General features: G+C 43.7%; 1 protein-coding gene across 1 annotated transcript in view; it reads left to right on the forward strand.

Annotated features, from left to right (window-relative positions):
* Positions 1–1,468: 1,468 nt before the first annotated feature.
* LOC126267832 (nascent polypeptide-associated complex subunit alpha, muscle-specific form-like) overlaps positions 1,469–25,391 on the forward strand; it is a 45,361-nt gene continuing 21,438 nt past the window's right edge. Inside the window, exon 1 of the mRNA XM_049973136.1 lies at positions 1,469–1,696. Coding sequence (XP_049829093.1) covers positions 1,469–1,696 — 228 coding nt within the window. The remainder of the gene's footprint in view (positions 1,697–25,391) is intronic.

Here is a 25,391-nt window from a genome sequence, read left to right on the forward strand (position 1 = left end):
AACACACAAAACGTCACTTCACAATACAAAACATACTTGAAAACACCTTCCTCGCTGTTAAAATTCACATTTTATAAACTGGCGTCTTTCAAACATGACGTCCAAGACTTGACTTTTTTAAGGTCCGACTGTTTAACAACTAACTAATAATCGCTTACGGGCCCAAAGATCAGAATTACAAGTACGTCAAAGATCATAGTGACGAAAGAAAAGAATACACATAACAATAGTATCATTGCAACATAAACATATCGATGTATCAAAGTACCTCTAAATTAATGAAATCAAATCTGAATGTCGTCTTAGAAATATGTCAACTACTTTACAGAAACACAGTAAAATATTGCTGGTATCGAGAGGTTCAGGTGAGGCACCATAATGGTTACGCAACTCTAGTGCCATTAGAATGTGCACCAACCTTCCACAATGCAGTCCGGAACTTCCACTGTCGGATGCGGAACTGATATCAGCAGTCCGCAGATGGCTGTACTCCAGCCAAACTGACTTCCACTTACAGGGCGTATTGGAACTGGTACCATTATGTGAGAAATGGGTTGAGAGCGTTGGTGTAAATGTAGAAAAGAAGGTAAAAGACGTAAGTTCATTTCTGATTTTTTTGTTTTGTTATTTATCAAACTTTTTGGTAATAAAATTATTACGTGTTATTTACCAATCTTCACTCGCACGTGTCAGGAAAACGAGACTAAGTGTCGTCATTATCCATAATGCTAGCGAAGTTGACAACGACAGGGGTATCATTCGAGCGAAGCTAGCTGTAAAACAGTCCACTTTACGTCTTCACCAGGGCTGCTACGAGCCATTCCGGCTCGAACCGGGATAGCCGAGTTGAATTTCTTCATTCGCCACTGTCAAATTGCTGAAAAAGTGATTTGTAAGATAGCGACCGGCTTTTGACAAGGGGTAGTTAAGAAAATGGCAGCTTTTCAGTGCCGATCGTCCACCGGAGCCAAGTACGGCGTTCAGGAGGGAGCTCACTTGTTCGGCGGAAATGTCAGTCTCCAGAAAGAGGACGCAGAAGGGGAAATTATCTTCCGAGGGCGATCGACCCGCATCGCGCAATTATGACGGCCAAAAACGTCAGGGAGCCACGAACTGGCCGAAAGTATTGGAAAATTGCCGACCATTAGCAGCCGACCGGCCGGAATCAATCACGCCGCGTCGAGCGAGGAGTAACCGCCCGCAAAGAAGTTGTGTGCTCAGCGCAGCCACAGGCCGGGCCGGAATGCTGTACGCCGAGCCCGCGCTACACCACTTTGCGCGTCATCCTCTTCTTGCGGGGCGGCCATCCATCACGGTCGCGCTGCCGGTAAAGTGCCTCGGGTAACGCGCGGGCCCGCGCGCAGTCGCCTCACGTACCGACCCGCATTAATGATCGCTCCGGTAAAGAACTTTGCCTATTTTTGGCGCACTTTCCGCCGCGCATAGCTCCTGAGAAACCACGCCTGCTATGCGCCGAGGCGGCCGCCGCTGCCGCAGGCCGCATTTCCCGCGCAAGAAAGGGCAACCGGCGCACCGCCGGTATCTGCGGCGGACAGAACGCCAACGAAGACCACTGCTGCGCGGCTCGTCCGAGGAGATGACGACCGACCGAGCTGAATTAGTTAACACGCGAGATGTGTTCCGAGCTGCCGTACAAGCGTTTACTGGCGTCGTCCGCAGGCATCTTGTGATCCCGGTAGGTCTATGCCGTCCCAGAGACCTACTGTTAGTGCCTCGTGAGCATGTCATGTAGGCGGGATAAATTATACACTGTTTTTCAGTGACACTGGTGCACTAGACAAGTCGAGTACGTCATAGACAGTGTACACTTAAATAAATACACTCTACAAAAGCTGACATATTGCCATCTGGGATCTGTAATGTAAATGTATGTATAATAATCTATTACTTTACGATAGCCTAGATGCATAAAAAAATTCAAAATACCGGTTTCTGCAACTAGTTTCCGTCTTCAGTTGTGCTTAATCCGCTAAAAAGCTTCGTGCAGATATACAGTGTTCATCATAATTAATGGCGTAAACGCCACACCGGTGATAGTACACGATACTGCACACAAAAAAGCCTTAGTAAACCTAAAACTATTTGCGAAATAATTCGACTTTGTGGTTACCAGCCACAACTGGCTCTACACTGTGTAAAAGTCATCCCAGTTAGGAGAAGGTAACAATACAGTACAACATTAAGAAAAGTATTTTATCCACCTTCAGCAACTACTTCCCTATTTGTAGAAATAATCGGGAAGGATTTGCACATAATTTTTTTTATTCCTTTACAGTTGCAGGGACCTAGTGCCTTTCTTCAGAAGGTTATAGCCATCGCATCATTTGCCAGCTGTGTTGTTGTTGTTGTCTTCAGTCCTGAGACTGGTTTGATGCAGCTCTCCATGCTACTCTATCCTGTGCAAGCTGCTTCATCTCCCAGTACCTACTGCAACCTACATCCTTCTGAATCTGCTTAGTGTACTCATCTCTCGGTCTCCCTCTACGATTTTTACCCTCCACGCTGCCCTCCAATGCTAAATTTGTGATCCCTTGATGCCTCAAAACATGTCCTACCAACCGATCCCTTCTTCTAGTCAAGTTGTGCCACAAACTTCTCTTCTCCCCAATCCTATTCAATACCTCCTCATTAGTTACGTGCTCTATCCACCTTATCTTCAGTATTCTTCTGTAGCACCACATTTCGAAAGCTTCTATTCTCTTCTTGTCCAAACTAGTTATCGTCCATGTTTCACTTCCATACATGGCTACACTCCAAACAAATACTTTCAGAAACGACTTCCTGATACATAAATCTATATTGGATGTTAACAAATTTCTCTTCTTCAGAAACGCTTTCCTTGCCATTGCCAGTCTACATTTTATATCCTCTCTACTTCGACCATCATCAGTTATTTTACTTCCTAAATAGCAAAACTCCTTTACTACTTTAAGTGTCTCATTTCCTAATCTAATTCCCTCAGCACCACCCGATTTAATTTGACTACATTCCATTATCCTCGTTTTGTTTTTGTTAATGTTCATCTTATATCCTCCTTTCAAGACACTGTCCATTCCGTTCAACTGCTCTTCCAAGTCCTTTGCCGTCTCTGACAGAATTACAATGTCATCGGCGAACCTCAAAGTTTTTACTTCGTCTCCATGAATTTTAATACCTACTCCAAATTTTTCTTTTGTTTCCTTTACTGCTTGCTCAATATACAGATTGAATAATATCGGGGAGGGGCTACAACCCTGTCTCACTCCTTTCCCAACCACTGCTTCCATTTCATGCCCCTCGACTCTTATTACTGCCATCTGGTTTCTGTACAAATTATAAATAGCCTTTCGCTCCCTGTATTTTACCCCTGCCACCTTTAGAATTTGAAAAAGAGTATTCCAGTCAACATTGTCAAAAGCTTTCTCTAAGTCTACAAATGCTAGAAACGTAGGTTTGCCTTTTCTTAATCTTTCTTCTAAGATAAGTCGTAAGGTCAGTATTGCCTCACGTGTTCCAACATTTCGACGGAATCCAAACTGATCCTCCCCGAGGTCTGCATCTACCAGTTTTTCCATTCGTCTGTAAAGAATTCGCGTTAGTATTTTGCAGCTGTGGCTTATTAAACTGATAGTTCGGTAATTTTCACATCTGTCAGCACCTGCTTTCTTTGGGATTGGAATTATTATATTCTTCTTGAAGTCTGAGGGTATTTCGCCTGTCTCATACATCTTGCTCACCAGCTGGTAGAGTTTTGTCATGACTGGCTCTCCCAAGGCCGTCAGTAGTTCTAATGGAATGTTGTCTACTCCGGGGGCCTTGTTTCGACTCAGGTCTTTCAGTGCTCTGTCAAACTCTTCACGCAGTATCGTATCTCCCATTTCATCTTCATCTACATCCTCTTCTATTTCCATAATATTGTCCTCAAGTACATCGCCCTTGTATAAACCTTCTACATACTCCTTCCACCTTTCTGCCTTCCCTTCTTTGCTTAGAACTGGGCTGCCATCTGAGCTCTTCTACATCCTTACATTTGTCCTCTAGCCATCCCTGTTTAGCCATTTTGCACTTCCTGTCGATCTTATTTTTGAGACGTTTGTATTCCTTTTTGCCTGCTTCATTTACTGCATTTTTATATTTTCTCCTTTCATCAATTAAATTCAATATTTCTTCTGTTACCCAAGGATTTCTAGCAGCCCTCGTCTTTGTACCTACTTTATCCTCTGCTGCCTTCACTACTACATCCCTCAGAGCTACCCATTCTTCTTCTACTGTATTTCTTTCCCCTATTCCTGTCAATTGTTCCCTTATGCTCTCTCTGAAGCTCTGTACAACTTCTGGTTCTTTCAGTTTATCCAGGTCCCATCTCCTTAATTTCCCACATTTTTGCAGTTTCTTCAGTTTTAATCTACAGGTCATAACCAATAGATTGTGGTCAGAGTCCACATCTGCCCCTGGAAATGTCTTACAACTTAAAACCTGGTTCCTAAATCTCTGTCTTACCATTATATAATCTATCTGATACCTTTTAGTATCTCCAGGGTTCTTCCACGTATACAACCTTCTTTCATGATTCTTAAACCAAGTGTTAGCTATGATTAAGTTGTGCTCTGTGGAAAATTCTACTAGGCGGCTTCCTCTTTCATTTCTTAGCCCCAATCCATATTCACCTACTATGTTTCCTTCTCTCCCTTTTCCTACACTCGAATTCCAGTCACCCATTACTATTAAATTTTCGTCTCCCTTCACTATCTGAATAATTTCTTTTATTTCATCGTACATTTCTTCAATTTCTTCATCATCTGCAGAGCTAGTTGGCATATAAACTTGTACTACTGTAGTAAGTGTGGGCTTCGTATCTATCTTGGCCACAATAATGCGTTCACTATGCTGTTTGTAGTAGCTTACCCGCATTCCTATTTTCCTATTCATTATTAAACCTACTCCTGCATTACCCCTATTTGATTTTGTGTTTATAACCCTGTAGTCACCTGACCAGAAGTCTTGTTCCTCCTGCCACCGAACTTCACTAATTCCCACTATATCTAACTTTAACCTATCCATTTCCCTTTTTAAATTTTCTAACCTACCTGCCCGATTAAGGGATCTGACATTCCACGCTCCGATTCGTAGAACGCCAGTTTTCTTTCTCCTGATAACGACATCCTCCTGAGTAGTCCCCGCCCGGAGATCCGGATGGGGGACTATTTTACCTCCGGAATATTTTACCCAAGAGGATGCCATCATCATTTAATCATACAGTAAAGCTGCATGTCCTCGGGAAAAATTAAGGCTGTAGTTTCCCCTTGCTTTCAGCCGTTCGCAGTACCAGCACAGCAAGGCCGTTTTGGTTAATGTTGCAAGGCCAGATCAGTCAATCATCCAGACTGTTGCCCCTGCAACTACTGAAAAGGCTGCTGCCCCTCTTCAGGAACCACACGTTTGTCTGGCCTCTCAACAGATACCCCTCCGTTGTCGTTGCACCTACGGTACGGCCATCTGTATCGCTGAGGCACGCAAGCCTCCCCACCAACGGCAAGGTCCATGGTTCATGGGGGGAGGCATTTGCCAAAACGTAAATTCTTTGGTCCCACAGAATTACTCCTAGGGTCTTTGCTAATAGCTTCGTTTCCACTGCCATTAACTTCTGTATTTTTTTCGTTTCAGCTCTAGTTTGTTTGGCGTAAGTCAGATCAGGACGCACTATTGTTTTATGTATTTTTATTTTCCCCCAGTTGTAAATTTGTTTCTCCGTACAGTATTTTGCAGGCATCCGGCTATCCCTTACTACCTTTGTCACTTGATTTTTCACTAGCACGGTTAAGTCTTCATAGCTGGTGATAACAGTCCCTAGACAGGAACAAATGTGTCGACAAGGCAACAATGTGTAATACAAAATATGAATAAACTGATGAAGACGATTAAAAGAAATTAGAAAGATCATGTGGAAAGGATGGACCCTTCAAGACCAGCTAAAATTTGAAAACACGGGCGGCCGCAAGGGAAAACGATTACCCAGACGGCGACCCAACAGGTGGGGCAATAGTTGGTCGGGTACATCCACAGAATGAGACAGATCCTAGTCAGCATTAAAAAAAATCAAACGTAAGTAGATGTATGCTGCTTACATCTGTTTACGTTTAACGCTCGCAAATAATGCGATAGTTATAACCTTCCGAAAACGGGCATTAACAGCTTGAAACGGATACAGGAATAACATTTCTTTTCTCTGTATGTTGATCTTTTCAGAGATGGTTGCGGGATCTCGGCTGTTCAGTACAAGATGTGAGATCAAAAACGATTCATCTATCTAATTTGCGAACTGTTACTTTAGTGGGTTAACAGTTTCTGCGATATATTACGCCGTCTTGAAGCCTCGTAATCGACTTGTAGGATGATTTCAACCTCGGTTTCGGTCAAAACTGGGGCCAACATTATAAGACTGGTACCTATGGATTTCTACTTGATCCAGCGATCACTTCAAACATCGTCTGCCGACGCTGTTCTTTCGCAATTTTTTAAATCTTTATTTTAATGTGGAGTCGATTATCTTTCTCTGTGTGTGTGTGCGTGTGTGTGTGTGTGTGTGTGTCTAAAACCTCTCTCTCCCTCTCTGTCTCTCTCTCTCTCTATCTCTCTCTCTCTCCCTCCCTCCCTCCTTCCCTCCTAGTTGGAAATTTCCAAAAATTATTTTCCACCCTCCAAAGCAAATAATATTCCTATGCCTATCTACAGATCAAGTAGCAATTTTATATGTTACTACAATTCTCATGATGCTAAATAGAAATAAATAAAGTACTGTTTACCTATACAGAACTAAATAAAATATGATCTTTTTCCAAACATGGGACATCTTTATAGTGTTACGATATGTCATAGCATATATATGTAAGCACTTTTTATGTATCAAAACATGTAGTGCGTGTTAGAGATCTATTCTGTGACAAATCTAAAGTTTTCAGTGAGAAAAATTTACGTGTGCGACGATAAGAATACAGTGGGAATGTGTTCACATCTGTTGGACGAAAACTATGAAAACAAACACTCCAAACCGACATTTCACGTAATTCACAACCAATGCAAGTCTGCAACGCAACCATCTGTGTGGCGTGCTTGTAATTTTGTATTATTCATATTTTAAGACAGTTAAACTGTAAAAAACGCACCACATGTTGTAATGAAAGCATGAAAACCGCCTGAAGATGAATCATAGTGATTCGAAACCGGTAGCGGTACCTTTTGAATTTTTAATAAAGGAACTGAAAATAAATTTGTGGCTGTTTGCTGTCTTAACAGCATCAACATTTGTCTTCAGATAATAGCCACGGTCTCCAACCACGTCACCCTATGGCAAAATTGCATTATTATTCGTGTTCTCACTATTGCCAAGTAGATTTGTACTCCTGACCGAAGTCGTGTAGATGTTCAGACTCTAAACTGGTTACCGAACTATCAGTTTAATAAGTCATAGCTGCAAAATACTAACGCGAATTCTTTACAGACGAATGGAAAAACTAGTAGAAGCCGACCTCGGGGAAGATCAGTTTGGATTCCGTAGAAATGTTGGAACACGTGAGGCAATACTGACCTTACGACTTATCTTAGAAGAAAGATTGAGGAAAGGCAAACCTACGTTTTTAGCATTTGTAGACTTAGAGAAAGCTTTTGACAATGTGGACTGGAATACTCTCTTTCAAATTCGAAAAGGTGGCAGGGGTAAAACACAGGGAGCGAAAGGCTATTTACAATTTGTACAGAAACCAGATGGCAGTTACAAGAGTCGAGGCACATGAAAGGGAAGTAGTGGTTGGGTAGGGAGTGAGACAGGGTTGTAGCCTCTCCTCGATGTTATTCAATCTGTATATTGAGCAAGCAGTAAAGAAACAAAAGAAAAAATTGGAGTAGGTATTAAAATCCATGGAGAAGAAATAAAAACTTTGAGGTTCGCCGATGACATTGTAATTCTGTCAGAGACAGCAAAGGACTTGAAAGAGCAGTTGAACGGAGTGGATAGTGTCATGAAAGGAGGGTATAAGATGAACATCAACAAAAGCAAAAATCCATGGAGAAGAACTAAAAACTTTGAGGTTCGTCGATGACATTGTAATTATGTCAGAGACAGTAAAGAACTAGGAAGAGTATTTGAACTGAATGGACAGTGTCTTGAAAGGAAGGTATAAGATAAACATCAGCAAAAGCAAAACAAGGATAATGGAATGTAGTCGAGTTAAGTCAGGTGATGCTGAAGGAATTAAATCAGGAAATGAGATACTTAAAGTAGTAAAGGAGTTTTGCTATTTGGGGAGCAAAATGAATGATGATGGTCGAAGGAGAGAGGATATAAAATGTAGACTGGCAATGGCAAGGAAAGCGTTTCTGAAGAAGAGAACTTTGTTGACTTCGAGTATAGATTTAAGTGTCATTAAATTATTTCTGAAAGTATTTGTATGGAGTGTAGCCATGTATGGAATTGAAACATGGACGATAAATAGTGTGGACAAGAAGAGAATAGACGCTTTCGATATGTGGTACTACAGAAGAATGCTGAAGATTAGATGGGTAGATCACGTAACTAATAAGGAGGTATTGAATAGAACAGGGTAGAAGAGGAGTTTGTAGCACAACTTGACTAGAAGAAGTGATCGGTTGGTAGGACATGTTCTGAGGCATCAAGGGATCACAAATTTAGCATTGGAGGGCAGCGTGGAGGGTAAAAATCGTAGAGGGAGACCAAGAGTAGAATACACTAAGCAGATTCAGAAGGGTGTAGGTTGCAGTAGGTACTGGGAGATGAAGCAGCTTGCGCAGGATAGAGTAGCATGGAGAGCTGCATCAAAGCAGTCTCAGGACTGAAGACCACAACAAAAACATCCACAAATCACTATGGAAATCCTTCGATGTGCGAAAGCGGCAGCCAGTTGGTTCCCCCCTGCTGGCCGGTACCTGCCAGGCGCGGGGTGTAGGTGTGGAAAGCGGCGACCCCGGCCTTGCCTCCTCGGTCACGCCAGCCGGCCATTAGCCGGGCTGACAAGTGGCGCCCCTAATCCGGCTATCGCATGCTGGCCGCCCGTTTCCGCGGCCTTGGCCCTGCCTCCACTTCGCGCCCGGCTCACCCCAAACTACGCACTCCCTAGGGGATTACACGGACGACCCAACTCGCTTCCGAGCTCTATGGTCCGGCGTCCGCCCACCAGTCCACACCGACTATGTACATCACCTGCCCCGGTACCTGCAAAATTTCGTACCGTGCACAGCGTAATGCCTTCATAATGCGCTTCACGCATCAGTTTTTTAAGGCTTTCAGTACTGGTGTCCGAATTCTGTTTTATCCTCGTGTATTTTCCGAACCGAAGCTCGACTTCTTATTTATGGAAATACAGGCTCTTTCATGGGCTGTGCGGGAAGCTACCTACACTACTGGCTATTAAAATTACTGCACCAAGACGAAATGCAGAAAATAGACGGGTATTCATTGGACAAATATATTATACTAGAACTGACATGTCATTACATTTTCACGCAATTTGGGTGCATAGAACCTGAGAAATCAGTACCCAGAACAACCACCTCTGGCCGTAATATCGGCCTTGATACGCCTCGACATTGAGTCAAACAGAGCTTGGATGGCGCGTACAGGTACAGCTGCCGATGCAGCTTCCACACGATACCACAGTTCATCAAGAGTAGTGACTGGCGTATTGTGACGAGCCAGTTGCTCGATCACCGTTGACGAGATATTTTCAATTGGTGAGAAATCCGGAGAATATGCTGGCCAGGGCAGCAGTCGAACATTTTCTGTATGCAGAAAGGCCCGTACATGCGGTCGCGCATTATCCTGCTGAAATGTAGGGTTTCGCACTGATCAATTGAGGGGTAGACCCACGAGTCGCATCACATCTGAAATGTAACGTCCACTGTTCAAAGTGCAGTCAATGCGAACAAGACGTGACCGAGACGTGTAACCAATGGCAACCCATACCATCACGTTGGGTGATACGCCAGTATGGCGATGGAGAATACACGCTTCCAATGAGCGTTCACCGCGATGTCGCCAAACATGGATGCGACCATCATGATGCTGTAAACAAAACCTGGATTCATTCGAAAAAATGACGTTTTGCCATTCGTGCACCCAGGTTCGTCACCGAGTACATCATCACAGGGGCTCCTCTCTGTGATGCTGCACGATACGATAAACCGTAAACGCGATAGGCTACAATCTGACCTTTACCAAAGTCGGCAACGTGATGGTACGCATTTCTCCTCCTTAGACGAGGCATCACAACAACGTTTCACCAGGCAATGCCGGTCAACTGCTGTTTGTGTATGAGAAATCGGTTGGCAACTTTCCTCATGTCAGCACGTTGTAGGTGTCGCCACCGGCGCCAACCTTGTGTGAATGCTCTGAAAAGCTAATCAATTGTATATCATAACATCTTCTTCCTGTCGGTTAAATTTTGCGTCCGTAGCACGTCATCTTCGTGTTGTAGCAATTTTAATGGCCAGTAGTGTATGTTCCGATGGTCAAATAAGCTGCTGTTCGTTTCTCAGACTTTGGGAAGTGGTGCATCAATTTCATCTGAAATGGATGAGTTAGAAGAGGCCTTGTAGAGAAGTCTGAGAAAATACAGGGCTATTCAAAAGGAATAAACAGATTTGAAGCATTAATTACTTCCAAACTACTAAAGATACAAAGTCAATTTCAGCGTTCCTGGAAAGGGAAAAGTTCAAAGTGTTATGCATTCAGTATGAAAACCATACGTTACACGACAAATATGAAAACGGTGGCTCATTTCCTGCCACACACGGAGCAGCTGGTCTCTCGTTATCGGATTCACAGCTTCAACAAGCGAGGTCGCAGACTTTCAAGAGTGTCAGGCATAGGGGGAATGAAAGCGGTGTCTTTTACGTAACCCCACGAGTAAAAGTCACAAGGTGTGAGGTCTGGACACCTGGGAGATCACCGGCGATAAAGTTCATCTTCTGCTCCTCCTCTTCCAGTCACGTTCTGGAATGGTGTCATTCAGATAACGTCGACCGTGCTTCGAGAATTTCTCATTGTCAATGCTTCAACCTCCAGTACCAGTATTGGAGGGTGAAGCTTTGACAGTGAGAATTTCTCTGAGCGCGTCCGACGTTAGCTGCGTAAAAATTTGAACTTCTATCTTTCCAGAAACGTTGAAACTGTGTGTCCATCTTTTGCAGTTTGGAAGCAATAGATATTTGAATCTGTTCCTTCTTTTTGAATATCACTATAGTTACAAACCGAAGTGTTAGCAGCATCGGCTCACAGAGCTGTGAAGGGCCTACAAACTCGAACTGACACCGTGTGAAATTAAGGTGAATATTCGACTTTGACAATTCAGGTGTTTTTGCTGGACATCAGTACTGCAAATGGCTAGTGCAGTTTGTGGGTGATGGAAATAATTCTAAGATGCTTTTTTCTACCACTTTTTTGTTAAGATACTTTCTTGTCTGTCTGTTCGGTACAAATTTCCCAGCCGATTTTAAACTAACTTCCCAGTGAGTTAGACGCTTGAAACTTTAAACATAACCGAGAAATGGATGATTGTGTAACATTAACTCGCTTTCTTGTCAGTCTGTTCGGAAGAGGTGGGAGTAAGGGTGGAAAAGTTTGGTACACCTGACACATAGACTTCCAAGCACAACTTGCATGTTTATGCACAACTGCCGTTTCCACCTTTTCCTGTTTCAGTCACGAATGGTTCATGGAAAGAACGAAACCTGGTAAGCTTCCACGTGAGCTCGAATCTCTCTAATTTTTACCTTCTTGGCCTTTACGTGAGATATGAATAGGAAGAAGCAATGTATTGGCTGGGTCAGCTGAAAGGAAACTGAAATATACCTGAAGTTTACCACATTTTTCTGTTCTGTTCTCATCAAAATGTTTGAAATAGGTTGAAACATTTTACATACGCAAGATTAAATTTTTAATATATCACGTTTTTAAATTGGGCTAAAAATAATTTCTACTTGCCCCCTACAGTTTCCCAAACTATACAAACAGTACTTAAGATTTGTGGTTGTGAATTTTTAATATCTGTGAAAATACTTGTCGAATTTAAAATGAAAATCGTGAAGTCCATGGAATAAAAAAATGGCACATGAATAGTTCACCTCCGCAGTATTACAGTACTTAAAATTAGTATGTCCGCGTTTTGCGTTCCAGGTCTTAACAAGTGTTTTTCATAGCTATTAGAAATTTACAGTCTCAATTTTCAGGACTGTCTGTATGGGGTTAGGAACCTGTATGGGGTTAGGAGGAATTATTTTATACTTTTTAGGCCGATTGAGAAACATGGTAATTAAAAATTTACTTTTATTTAAATGGTTGTTTCTGTGGTACGTCCACATGCAGAATAGTCGACAGTGAAGAGTTGAAAATACTGATCAATTAGATCAGGAATCTCTGTTGACATGAGAAAGGATTGTGGTGTGGAACTTTGGTCAAGACGAACCGTTGAAATGATCTTTTTGCACCAAACTACAGCTTCTGATAGGCGCGTGGACAGTGTGTTGCAACCTTTCTTTAGACAACTGACAGTTCCTTTCATCAAAATCGCTTAATAACAGTGTCATAGACGCACTGGCTGTGTTCTGTTGCATGTTTTGCGTGAAGTTTTAGGTAGTTTGTGATATATTCGCCCGTAGACGTCAGGCAGCCAACATAGAATGACCGCACTCTGAGGAAGGAGCTCGCCGCCCTCTTTGAAAGGCACGTATCTCTTGCAGAGAGGTGTCCTACAGCGCGTCACACAGCTTCTGTTGTACGTGAGGAGAATAAAAACGCTTCGCGCCCTACGAGCGGCCTGTCTGCCATTGAGAAGTGAGGAAAGGGTGCGGACTCTGAACATGTTGCCGGGCTGGAGATAAGAAGACGTATATGCATGTTGCCAAAGGAAGGAATACTTGCTCTGAATGCCTTTTTTTAATTTTACCTTGTGATCCTCTGTAGTTTGAGTTGTGGGATCGATCCAGATACACCTTGTCAAGATGGATTGGAAGCAGATGTTTGCAGGTGCAGGGGTAGAGGTGGCGGTCATTCGACAGGACGCATGACATCTATTCATAACTGATAGTGCAGTTTGACAGGCGAGGGAAAGCCGTGCGACAGTAACGCACGTGTGGTCATCCTGCGTGAGTAAATTTACAAGAACGTTGAACAGTAATTTGATTTGCCGGTACGTGAACACGAGGCGGCAAACCGGGCGCATGGTCACGCCCAAGGATATAGCTCTGGAGAAAGCAAAGAGAACGTCCTTGAAGATACTTGTTGTGGAGCAGGCAAAAGGGGCAAGTTTGTGTTTGGCATCCGAAAGGCAGCTGGCTGTGCGCTGCCAGATATCCAGTGCAGGCGACTGACAGAGACGCACGCACCGCCTTCACGTGCCCCCCCCCCCCCCCCCCCCCGGGACCTGGCCACCACTAGCACGCGGCCGGCAGTGTGGCCGTGCGGTTCTAGGCGCTACAGTCTGGAACCGCGCAACTGCTACGGTCGCAGGTTCGAATCCTGCCTCGGGCATGGATGTGTGTGATGTCCTTAGGTTAGTTAGGTTTAAGTAGTTCTAAGTTCTAGGGGACTGACGACCTCCGATGTTAAGTCCCATAGTGCTCAGAGCCATTTAAACCTAGCACGCGTGCCCGCTGCCTTCACAGTTCACACCGCTGCAGCTTGAATCTAACAGATTCCAGCGCGCCTACAGTTTCGCCACCGGCAGCCCCGTTATCGCCCGGTAAAGGCCTACAACCCTCTCATCCAAGTCCGTCCGACAATTCATCAACATCTACGTGATTACTCTGCTGTTCACAATGAAGTGCCTGGCAGAGGGTTAAATGAACCACCTTCAAGCTGTCTCTACCGTTCCACTCTCGAACAGCGCACGGGAAAAACGGCCACTTATTTTTTTCTGTCCGAGTCCTAATTTCTCTTATTTTATGGTGATGATCATTTCTCTCTATGTAGATGGGAAACAACACAATGTTTTCGCAATCGGAGGTCAAAACTAGTGATTGAAATTTCATGAGAAGATCCCGCAGCAACGAACAACGCATTTGTTTTAATGATTGACACTCCAATTCACGTATCATGTCTGTGTCACTATCTTCCCTATTTCGCGATAGTGCAAAACGTGCTGCCCTTCTTTGAACATTTTCGATGTCATCCGTCACTCTCACCTCATGCGGACCCCACACAGCACAGCAGTATTCCAGAATAGGGCGGACAAGCGTGGGGTAAGCAGTCTCTTTAGTAGACCTTTTGCACCTTCTAAGTGTTCGGCGAATGAATCGCAGTCTTTGATTTGCTTTACCCACAACATTGTCTGTGTGATCGTTCCAATTTAGATTATTTGTATTTGTAATCCCTTTGTATTTAGTTGAATTTACAGCCTTCAGATTTGGGTGACTTATCGCGTAACCGAAATTTAGCGGAGTTCTTTTAGTACTCATGTGAATAACTTCACACTTTTCTATATTCAGGGTGAATTGCCAGTTTCCAAACCATACAGATATCGAATCTAAATCATTTTGAAATTAGTTTTGGTCTTCTGATGACTTTAAAAGACGGTAAATGACAGCAACATCTGCAAACAATCTAATAGGGTTACTCAGACTGTCTCCTATGTCGTTAATATAGGTCAGGAACAGTAGAGGCCTATAACGCTTCCTTGGGGGACGTCGGATATTACTTCTGTTTCACTCGATGACTTTCCGTCTATTGCTACGAACTGCGACCTTTTTGAAGGGAAATCACGAATCCAGTCGCACAACTGAGGCGATATTCCATGGGCACGCAGTTTGGTTAGAAGACGCCTGTGAGGAACAGTGTCGAAAGCCTTCTGGAAATCTAAAAATATGGAATCAATGTGACATCCCCTGTCGATTGCACTCATTAGGCTACTTCACGAGTATAAGGAGCTAGTTATGTTTCACAAGAACAGTATTTTCTAAATTCGTGTTGGCTATGTGTCAATAAATCGTTTTCTTCGAGGTACTTCACAACGTTCGAACACAGTAATGTTCCAAAACCCTATTGCAAATCGACGTTAGTGATATGGGCCTCTAATTCAGCGGATTACTCCTACTTCCCTTTTAGTGTATTGGTGTGATTTAAGCAATTTTCCAGTTTTCAGGAACGGAACTTTCTGTGAGCGAGCGGTTGTATACAATTGCTAAACATATAGCTATTGTATCAGTATACTCTGAAAGGAACCCGACAGGTAAGCAGTCTGAACCACAGGCCTTGCCTTTATTAAGTGATTTAGGCTGCTTTGCTACACCGAGGATATCTGCTTCTATGTTTCTCATCTTGGCAGTTGTTTTTGATTGGAATCGGGAATACTAACTTCGTCTTCTTTAGTGAAGGAGTTGCTCAAAACCGTGTTTAATAACTCTGCTTTAGTGACATTGTCATCCGTGATTTCACCGTTGTTGTGGCGCTGTGAAGGTATTGATTCTGTTTTCCTCTTAGCGACCACGATTTAAAACCCAGTTAACGGTCCTGAGAAACTTTTCATTGATAATGGGCAAGTTGTTACGATTGTTTCCTCCCTGCTAGTAGAAACTTGTAAATTGTGTTTGTGCAACCGTGGTCCAGTCCAGAATCACTTTTCTTTTGAAAAAATAAATATTTGGGACTAATCTCCGTACGATCTTTCGTCTCGCGCTACCAATACTTCTATTTAATTTGCAGACGCCGCACTGAAGTGTAATTTAATATACTACAATTGACAAATGGCGGAAAGTCGAGCACAATAAGTTGTTAAGAAATTAACCGCAAATTGAGATTGTGGTTCCGCATTAGTTGTAGAAAATTTCAGAACAAATGAAAAACTGTGCCGGACTGGGATCGAACCCAGATTTCCTGCTTGCCGCGAACCTTCGTGTAAACCACGTCGGCTATCCGAGCACGCTTCCTTTCGTAGTGCTTCTTCATTCCTTAATGCTCGCACTGTATTAACGTCATTCCCTCACAGGTTGAGCCACTGTTTTTCGATCGTCAAGTTGCCGTACTATGGCGTGGAACAGTACAATGTAGTGCAATGTCTTTGTTGTACCACGTATTCCGAAACAATGTTCCTCCGGACTACGTGGTACTACGCAGACACTGTGCCACAATACTGTATAAGTTGTTAGTTTTTTCAACAAATGTTGGCGTATATTGTTTGCATTGCGTACCTGTCGGAATTATGGTTGCATTCCTTACTGCTGTTTTCACATAGTGCAGAGGCTCTTGACGTAAATCATGAGGTTGCTTCTGAACTCCGACGTTGACTTTGTTGCTAGCTTGTGTAATCCGATAAATACAGACAAAGAGAAGCCTCTGAGTGTGGTCCTTTCCGTCACGCACAGACTGCAAAAGCCGGTTGCAGTACTGACGCCAAGAACCAGTATATGAACCGGCCTTACAGTAGGGACGAGAAAACCGGCGTCTTAAGAACGGTATTTTTCGGTATTTGTTTGAAATCGGCTACAAAAAGTTTTATTTTTATTTTTTGGTAATGGCTGAACAAAAAATACTCGGATTAGCAATAGCAGCAGCGCTAAATACTTTTGTTTTTAAATAATCCTTTCTTTAAAAAACTAGTAATTTTTATCCGTAAAATGTCGATTGTTTTGAAATATTGCATTATTATAGAAATTGAGAAGAGCAGCAGCCTGTTACTATATGGCATGGACTACTAAATGTTACACGTGTACCTGCAGTGTGGAAGACTTGCCTCATGTGGTCTGTATGATAGTTTCTCGCTGTCGTCAGTCATAGTCTGTATTAAAGAGTGGCACCATTCCTATACTGAAAGTGTTTTGCGAAGTGCAGTATCAGTGAGGTACAATGCTCCATTTACTTTAAAAGATTAAAAACGAGTGGATGCACAACGGACTACCGAGATCAGGTGAAGAGAAAATTTTAAAAAACAACTATTCATAGTTTAAAATAAAAGTAGAGAGTACCTAGTCTGCTGCCTATGTCTGCATAATGTGCCTTTCAGTGCTTGTAATCCGCGAGGAGGAAGTGTGTAATATTTGTGCTTTAACCTTATACTGTAGGATACTGATAGCAAAACGATCTGTCTGTTCAGTAAACAAATGGCCCTTAGCCCAATAGGTATCGGAAACACTTGACACTATCTTTTTATCACCTATAGAACCCGTGGTATGAGCACTGGAAAATCCCGTTTTTATGCTAGTTGTTTTGGATCGTATTAGGTACGGATGCTGTCGCTTGCATACCAGCAACAAGAGACTGTGACTATGAGATTTTTCCTGGAGTGCCTACTTATCTACAACGCTTGATCACTAGTGGCCTGCATCTAACTAAGAAATGGTTCAAATGGCTTTAAGCACTGTGGGACTTGACATCAGAGGTCATCATTCCCCTAGATTTAGAAATAGTTAAACGTAACATAAGGACATGACACACATCCATGCCCGAGGCAGTCTAATTAAGAAATAGGTGACACTGTGGGAACTTTAAAGTGATAGAGTCACTGACGGAAGTACCAGACTGAATGTTGAAGGCGCTAGGGGCATCGAATGTGTTCAGGGAGATGTGCACGACACGATGTTACTGATATGACGGTAGTAAAAACGATGAGCCAGTGGGTAGCTGTGGTGGAAGAAGTGCCTGTCAGCACGTTTCTCTGATATCACAGATGTCGCATTTCCAACCACAGTTTCATTACTCGGAAGTGATGGACAGCGACCTCCCTCCCCCCTCCTTCCCCCTCTCCCCCTTCCCACAGACACTTTAACGGCAGTGACACATGTTTCTGTCGTCGCCGTACGAGAGCAGGCTGTAGGCGCCGCAGAACAGTAGCGGCCCAGACCAGCTGCGAGCCGCCGGTCGCGTTATAAAGTGCCTCCTCGGGGTTTCCCCAACGATACGTCGGCGCGACGACACTCGGCGCCCTCTCAACTGCGGCGCGGGAAAGCTTGGCGCAAATAAAAGTCGCTATGAAGTTATAACGCAGGTATTAACATTTCAGCAGCGGCGTTGGCGGCGGCTCGTAAAGCGAGCGCTGTAAAGCCGCCCCTTTACGACGCCGGCCAGGGGAGTTGCGGTGCGGTGGCAACGACTGCGCCGCTACTGCCGGCCGTGGCGTAGGGGGCGGCCGGCTGCGTGCAGGCCGGGGGCTGGGGCTGACCTCCGAGCTGCCCGGCGTCGTTAAGCACGTGACACGAGCGTCTCCGTGCCGGTGTCGAAGGCCATCTTCGAGCTTCACTCGCAAATGGCTCTGGGAACAAGTGTATCCTGCAGGCGAACTACACTATTGGCCATTAAAATTGCTACACTACGCAGATGTGCTACAGACGTGAAATTTAACCGACACCAAGAAGATGCTGTGATATGCAAATGATTAGCTTTTCAGAGCATTCGCCCGCATCTCGTGGTCGTGCGGTAGCGTTCTCGCTTCCCACGCCCGGGTTCCCGGGTTCGATTCCCGGCGGGGTCAGGGATTTTCTCTGCCTCGTGATGGCTGGGTGTTGTGTGATGCCCTTAGGCTAGTTAGGTTTAAGTAGTTCTAAGTTCTAGGGGACTGATGACATAAGATGTTAAGTCCCATAGTGCTCAGAGCCATTTTTCAGAGCATTCACACAACGTGCTGACACGAGGAAAGTTTCCAACCGAGTTCTCGTACACAAATACCAGTCGACCGGCGTTGCCTGGTGAAACGTTGTTGTGATGCCACCTGTAAGGAGGAGAAATGCGTACCATCAAAAAAATGGTTCAAATGGCTCTGAGAACTATGGGACTCAACTGCTGTGGTCATCAGTCCCCTAGAACTTAGAACTACTTAAACCTAACTAACCTAAGGACATCACACACATCCATGCCCGTGGCAGGATTCGAACCTGCGACCGTAGCAGTCGCACTGCGTACCATCAAGTTTCCGACTTTGATAAAGGTCGGATTGTAGTTATCGCGATTGCGGTTTATCGTATCGCGACATTGCTCCTCGCATTGGTCGAGATCGAATGACTGTTAGCAGAATATGGAATCGGTGGGTTCAGGAGGGTAATGCGTAACGCCGTGCTAGATCCCAACCGCCTCGTATCACAAGCAGTCGAGATGACTTATCCGCATGGCTGTAACGGATCGTGCAGCCACGTCTCGATCCCTGAGTCAACAGATGGGGACGTTTGCAAGACAACAACCATCTGCACGAACAGTTCGACGACGTTTGCAACAGCATGGACTATCAGCTCGGACATCATGGCTGCGGTTACCCTTGACGCTGCATCACACACATGAGTGCGTGCAATGGTGTACGCAACGACGAACCTGGGTGCACGAACGGCAAAACGTCATTTTTGCGGATGAATCAAGGTTCTGCTTACAGCATTATGATGGTCACATCCGTGTTTGGCGTCATCATGGTGAACGCACATTGGAAGCGTGTATTCGTCATCGCCATACTGGCGTGATGGTATGGGGTGCCATTGGTTACCCGTCTCGGTCACCTCTTGTTCGCATTGACGACACTTTGAACAGTGGGCGTTACATTTCAGATGTGTTACGACCCGTGACTGTGTACGACCCGTGGCTCTAACCTTCATTCGATCCCTGCGAAACCCTACATTTCAGCAGGATCAAGCACGACCGAATGTTACAGGTCCTGTACGGGCCTTTCTGAATGCAGAAAATGTTAGACTGCTGCCTTGGCCAGCTCGTTCACCACCGTTCTCACCATCGGAAAACGCCTGGTCGATGGTGGCCGAGCCACTGGCTCGTCATAATACTCCAGTCACTACTCTTGATGAACTGTGGTATCGTGTTGAAGCTGCATGGGCAGCTGTAGCTGTACACGAGCTCTGTCTGACTCAATGCCCAGGCGTATCAAGGCTGTTATTACGGCCTGAGGTGGTTGTTCTGGGTACTGATTTCTCAGTATCTATACACCCAAATTGTGTGAAAATGTAATCACATGTCAGTTCTAGTATAATCTATTTGTCCAATGAATACCCGTTTATCACCTGCATTTCTTCTTGGTGTAGCAATTTTAATGGCCAGTAGTATATACAGCGTTCCCTGTATTTTCAAACTACAATATTACACAGTGAATCACGTTACAATAAGAAAAAAGTGACAAGAGTGACAGCATTTAAAAGAGGATCCACGTATCGATTACAAATACAGAACGCAATGCCTATCCGTCTGAATGAATGCATATTCAAACTCTCCAGCTAAATCGATGGATCGATTTTGGCGTTTTCAGCATCGTATAGTGCAACAGTTTTTCGATAAATTCGTCTTTTTCACTTAACTGACAATAATAGTTTGTGAAACCTTCGGTATATTGAAGCAACAGAAAAGAAACGAAATTTAATCAGAACCACGGACCCGAACGGTTTCATAAATTATTTTCCGACATGTCCTGCGTCGTACAGCAAGGTATTAATGTCGATACGAGATAAAATAGAGAAACAAAGTACGTTAATGAGTGAGACAATAAGTGTTGACGAGAGATTAGTAGCAACTTCGAGATTTCCGGTGACACACAGATCTTTCGAATGCTCGAAATTTTGTTCTCTAATACCAGCAAACAATCGGTAAAATTCTGTGGATAACCTATGAAGCAGTTATATCTTCCTGGCAAAGACATATTCGGGCAGTTAACGTAAAACATTTTTTTACGTGTCATACGGTAATAAATCGGTGAAACTGACACGCAACTCGTAGACTTCTTACTAGTCATTGAAGATATCTGACGTCTTTTTCCAAGTGCAAGCTTTTTTTTAAATCTTTTATGTAATTCACCAACCTGTACTATACTTTCAAATTAATAATGTAAGCAGTGTCATAGAGAATCCTCCGATTACCCTCACATTGCTCTATTAAAACTGTTTTGTGTTAGAAGGATACTAGAAAAATTGAATCTCGGGTATGATATGCACAAAGGCTAATTGAAAAAAATAAACTGCACGCTAACGCCATCTGTCTGGTACATAAACAACTGTAAAAGTCAGAATGGAGAATTTTGTCAAACCGTCAATAGTTGACCCCACACGTTCTGTATGTATTGAAAATACTGAGAATATTTTGAGGACCATCAATTATTTCCAGTTTTGACAATAGTGAAAACGCGCCGTCAGACGGTTTGACAATACAGTTTTGGGACCCTTCATAGACCGAGAATCAGTACACGGAAGTCGATGTGGCTTCAGCAACGTACAGCACATCTATTGTAAAGTGTTTTAAACCGAGTTTCATAGAATTGGATGAATAGTAAATTACATACAGCTTCAGCGCTAACATTAACCCATAAGGAGGCATTGGGTCAATAACTAGATAAATCCACATTTGGAAGTAAAAGCACAGTTATCTTCTTACCAACCTTCCTCACCTATGACTTTTATTAAGGTGTCCATTTTTTTGGTAGTACTGGGACTCTTCATAAGAATCAGTCAAGTGCTAATAGTTGTTTCTTTAGTTAATTGTTTATTTTTTTACACATTAAAAAAGTTGTTTGGTGCAAGTGCGTGACAAGTTACTTTTTTTTAATTCAATAAATGTGGTAATAAATCTCAGTTTGCTTATGTAATTAGTGGTTCAAATTGATGTGAGCACTATGGGACTTAACATCTAAGGTCATGAGTCCCCTAGAACTTAGAACTACTTAAACCTAACTAACCTAAGGACATCACACACATCCATGCCAGAGGCAGGATTCGCACCAGCGACCGTAGCGGTCGCGCGGTTCCAGACTGAAGCGCCGAGAACGGTGCCGTTGATTTTGACTACTCTGATGCAGGTAGTGTTGCACAGCAGCAAAATAGAGGAAGTGCGGCACGTGCCGGCTTGTACTCATTTCGCAGGGGCGCAGTGCGCGCTCTCATTTGTATGCAGGGGTAGAAGGTCCGCGCAGAGTTACCGGACGCGATATACTGGCTCACGAGAATGGCACCGCGTTACCCCGCAAAGAGTCCGCACAACTCACAACAATGAGCGGGCCCGCAGTAATCCATTAGCCCGCGAGCGGCTGCCCGGCCACCCGGCTACCTGCGTGATTAGATGGGCAAGTTACTGGCGCCAACTTGCGCGCCAGCTTTAAATTCCCCGCCGGGCGCCTGGGCGCGCTCGCGTCTGTGCGCCTCGCCTTCTACACGGGCCGCCGGTAATTATATTTGCAGCTCCGTGCCACTTCTGGACGGACCGGGCTTTCCAATTAACGGTGAAAAATGTCAGTTGGCTCAGGTAACGCAATTGCAGCGAGACGAGGTAACTCAACGGCCACACCTTACCAAACCGGGCGACCCTCTGCGTTACTGCGTCCCCTTTCGTCCTTCGCGAAAGGAGCGTAATATTAGCAAGAAGCCTACGACTGCTACCAGAGCGTAGGCGCCTATGGATACCTGACCAGTTCGTCCAAGAGTAGTTTATACGTTGACAAAATGCCGCACATGTTACGGTTGTCCATCGATCCTTACAGTAATAGCATATCTATGACCCGTGTGCCAGTTTAAAACAGCTGAGAGAGGTGACCCAATGGTTAAGGTTCTGGACTTATGTTCGAAAGGAGCGTAGTTCAGATCTCCCAGGCCATCCCGATTCGCACGAAAGTGAGTCAATAAATAAATCGCAAGAGACAGAGTACCGCATATCGCTTTATATTTGGCGCCTATACGTGTCTAGAAGGTAGCAGCAGATGTCGGGTGGACAGTAGCCAATACAAAGCGTACCGCGGTAATTTTTTACTAATCTGCAATCAGATTAAAATGTCAGATGAGCTACGAGTATGTATTCGACTAGAACAACGCGACTTTTGCGAACCGGTGGACTGTCCACAGAGCACGTCCATCGTGAAATGCGTCCCACGTACTGTTATAACCGTATTTCAGAGTAATATATGTTCAGTTGGAAGAATAATATAATAATTCCAATCGCAAAGAAAGCAGGTGTTGACAGATGTTAAAATTAGGGAACTATCAGTTTAATGAGTCACGGTTACAAAATACTAACGCGAATTCTTTACAGACGAATGGAAAAATTGATAGAAGCCGACCTCGGGGAAGATCAGTTTGGATTCCGTAGAAATGGTGGAACACGTGAGGTAATACTGACATTACGCCTTATCTTAGAAGAAAGATTAAGGAAAGGCAAACCGGCGTTTCTAGCATTTGTGGACTTAGAGAAAGCTTTTGACAATGTTGCCTGGAATACTCTCTTTCAAATTCTAAAGGTGGCAGGGGTAAAATACAGGAAGCGAAGGGCTATTTACAATTTGTACAGAAACCAGATGGCAGTTATAAGAGTCGAGGGACATGAAAGGGAAGCAGTGGTTGGGAAGGGAGTGAGACAGGGTTGTAGCCTCTCCTCGATGTTATTCAATCTATATATTGAGCAAGCAGTAAAGGAAACAAAAGAAAAATTCGGAGTAGGAATTAAAATCCACGGAGAAGAAATAAAAACTCTGAGGTTCGCCGATGACATTGTAATTCTATCAGAGACAGCAAAGGACCTGGAAGAGCAGCTGAGCGGAATGGACAGTGTCTTAAAACGAGGATATAAGATTAACATCAACAAAAGCAAAACGAGGATAATGGACTGTAGTCGAATTAAATCGGATGATGCTGCGGGAATTACATTAGGAAATGAGACGCTTAAAGTAGTAAATGAGTTTTTCTATTTGGGGAGCAAAATAACTGATGGTGGTCGAAGTAGAGAGGATATAAAATGTAGACTGGCAATGGCAAGGAAAGCGTTTCTGAAGAAGAGAACTTTGTTGACTTCGAGTATAGATTTAAGTGTCATTAAGTTGTTTCTGAAAGTATTTGTATGGAGTGTAGCCATGTATGGAAGTGAAACATGGACGATAAATAATTTGGCAAGAAGAGAATAGAAGCTTTCGAAATGTGGTGCTACGGAAGAATGCTGAAGATTAGGTGGGTAGATCACATAACTAATAAGGAGGAATTGAAAAGAATTGGAGAGAAGAGAAATTTGTGGCGCATCTTGACTAGAAGAAGGGATCGGTTGGTAGGACATGTTCTGAGGCATCAAGGGATCACAAATTTAGCATTGGAGGGCAGCGTGGAGGGTAAAAATCGTTGAGGGAGTCCAAGAGATGAATACTCTAAACACATTCAGAAGGATGTAGGTTGCAGTAAGTACTGGGAGATGAAGAAGCTTGCACAGGATAGAGTAGCATGGAGAGTTGCATCAAACCAGTCTCTGGACTGAAGACCATAACAACATGTTCAGTTAGATACAGGAATTCCACAAAGGACAAGAAAAAGTCACAAACGTCTTTGCCACCTTGGTTATCCAGTCTAGGGTCTTGTGGGCTGCAGCAATTTAAGGAACCGAATAAACATGTTATATCCTGCTATACCACTCGTTAGATTTGAACGCTGCCAAAAGAATTCTATGCTGCAGGCTTTCAACGCCTTGTCGAACTGTGAGTGGCTGTTGAAGTTTAGAAGGGAAGTATGGTGAAAATGAATTTCAGGCTCATTTCCATGGTCTGCTTATATCGCTTAAGCCGAAAATCCTGATAGTTCGATTGAAAACGACACGACCAATGTTCCATCCCTCTTCATTGTTTTCATGCGGGATCTCGTGAACTCCGCGTCCGTTGATGACGCAACGAGCCACAAATACTTCCAAAAAAGCTTTATTTCAATGCCGTAACTGGTTTCGGACAATCACGCGCAACTTAGAACTACTTAAACCTAACTACCCTAAGGTATCACGCACATCCATGCCCGAGGCAGAATTCGAACCTGCGACCCTAACGGTCGCGCGGTTACAGAGTGAAGCGCCTAGAACCGCTCGGTCACACTGGCCGGCATTTCCTGTCCATGTTATTCAGCTATACTTGTGTGCAGTCGAAAATGACTACAGCATGTCTGATCAAGGGAATGACCCAGGTATTGAGTGCCTTGATAGTGTTAACACGATTTAGTTTGATTTTCAGAATTTTTCCAACCCTTTGGCTCTGCTGTTTGCTGACCACATTTCTTACGTGCCCATGCTTGATATTGTCCTAATTGTAAAATTCCTGGGTATTATTATTATTATTATTATTATTATTATTATTATTATTATTATTATTATTACTAAAAACGCTTAGTTTCAATTGCTCCTGAATGTGTAAACTACCGTGCAGTAATTTGGTGCATGGTAGGAAATTTCGTTCCCTTCAAGCATTAAGGAGTAAATAAATGTCATATTCCTCAATATTTAATATAGAATATAATACTTCACGGAAGTCTGCAGTATAAGAGACACAGAGTGCGACTGGAATAGGCATTAAATAAGGTCTCATCTTTAAAGTTAAAAAAGGCTCATATCTATTGAATGACGAGCGTCCATTTGTAAGCTTGTTGGCTCTGCTGTTTGCTGACCACATTTCTTACGTGGCCATGCTTGA

The sequence above is a fragment of the Schistocerca gregaria genome, chromosome 4, assembly GCF_023897955.1.
Source record: "Schistocerca gregaria isolate iqSchGreg1 chromosome 4, iqSchGreg1.2, whole genome shotgun sequence".
NCBI classification, from domain to species: Eukaryota; Metazoa; Arthropoda; class Insecta; order Orthoptera; family Acrididae; genus Schistocerca; species Schistocerca gregaria.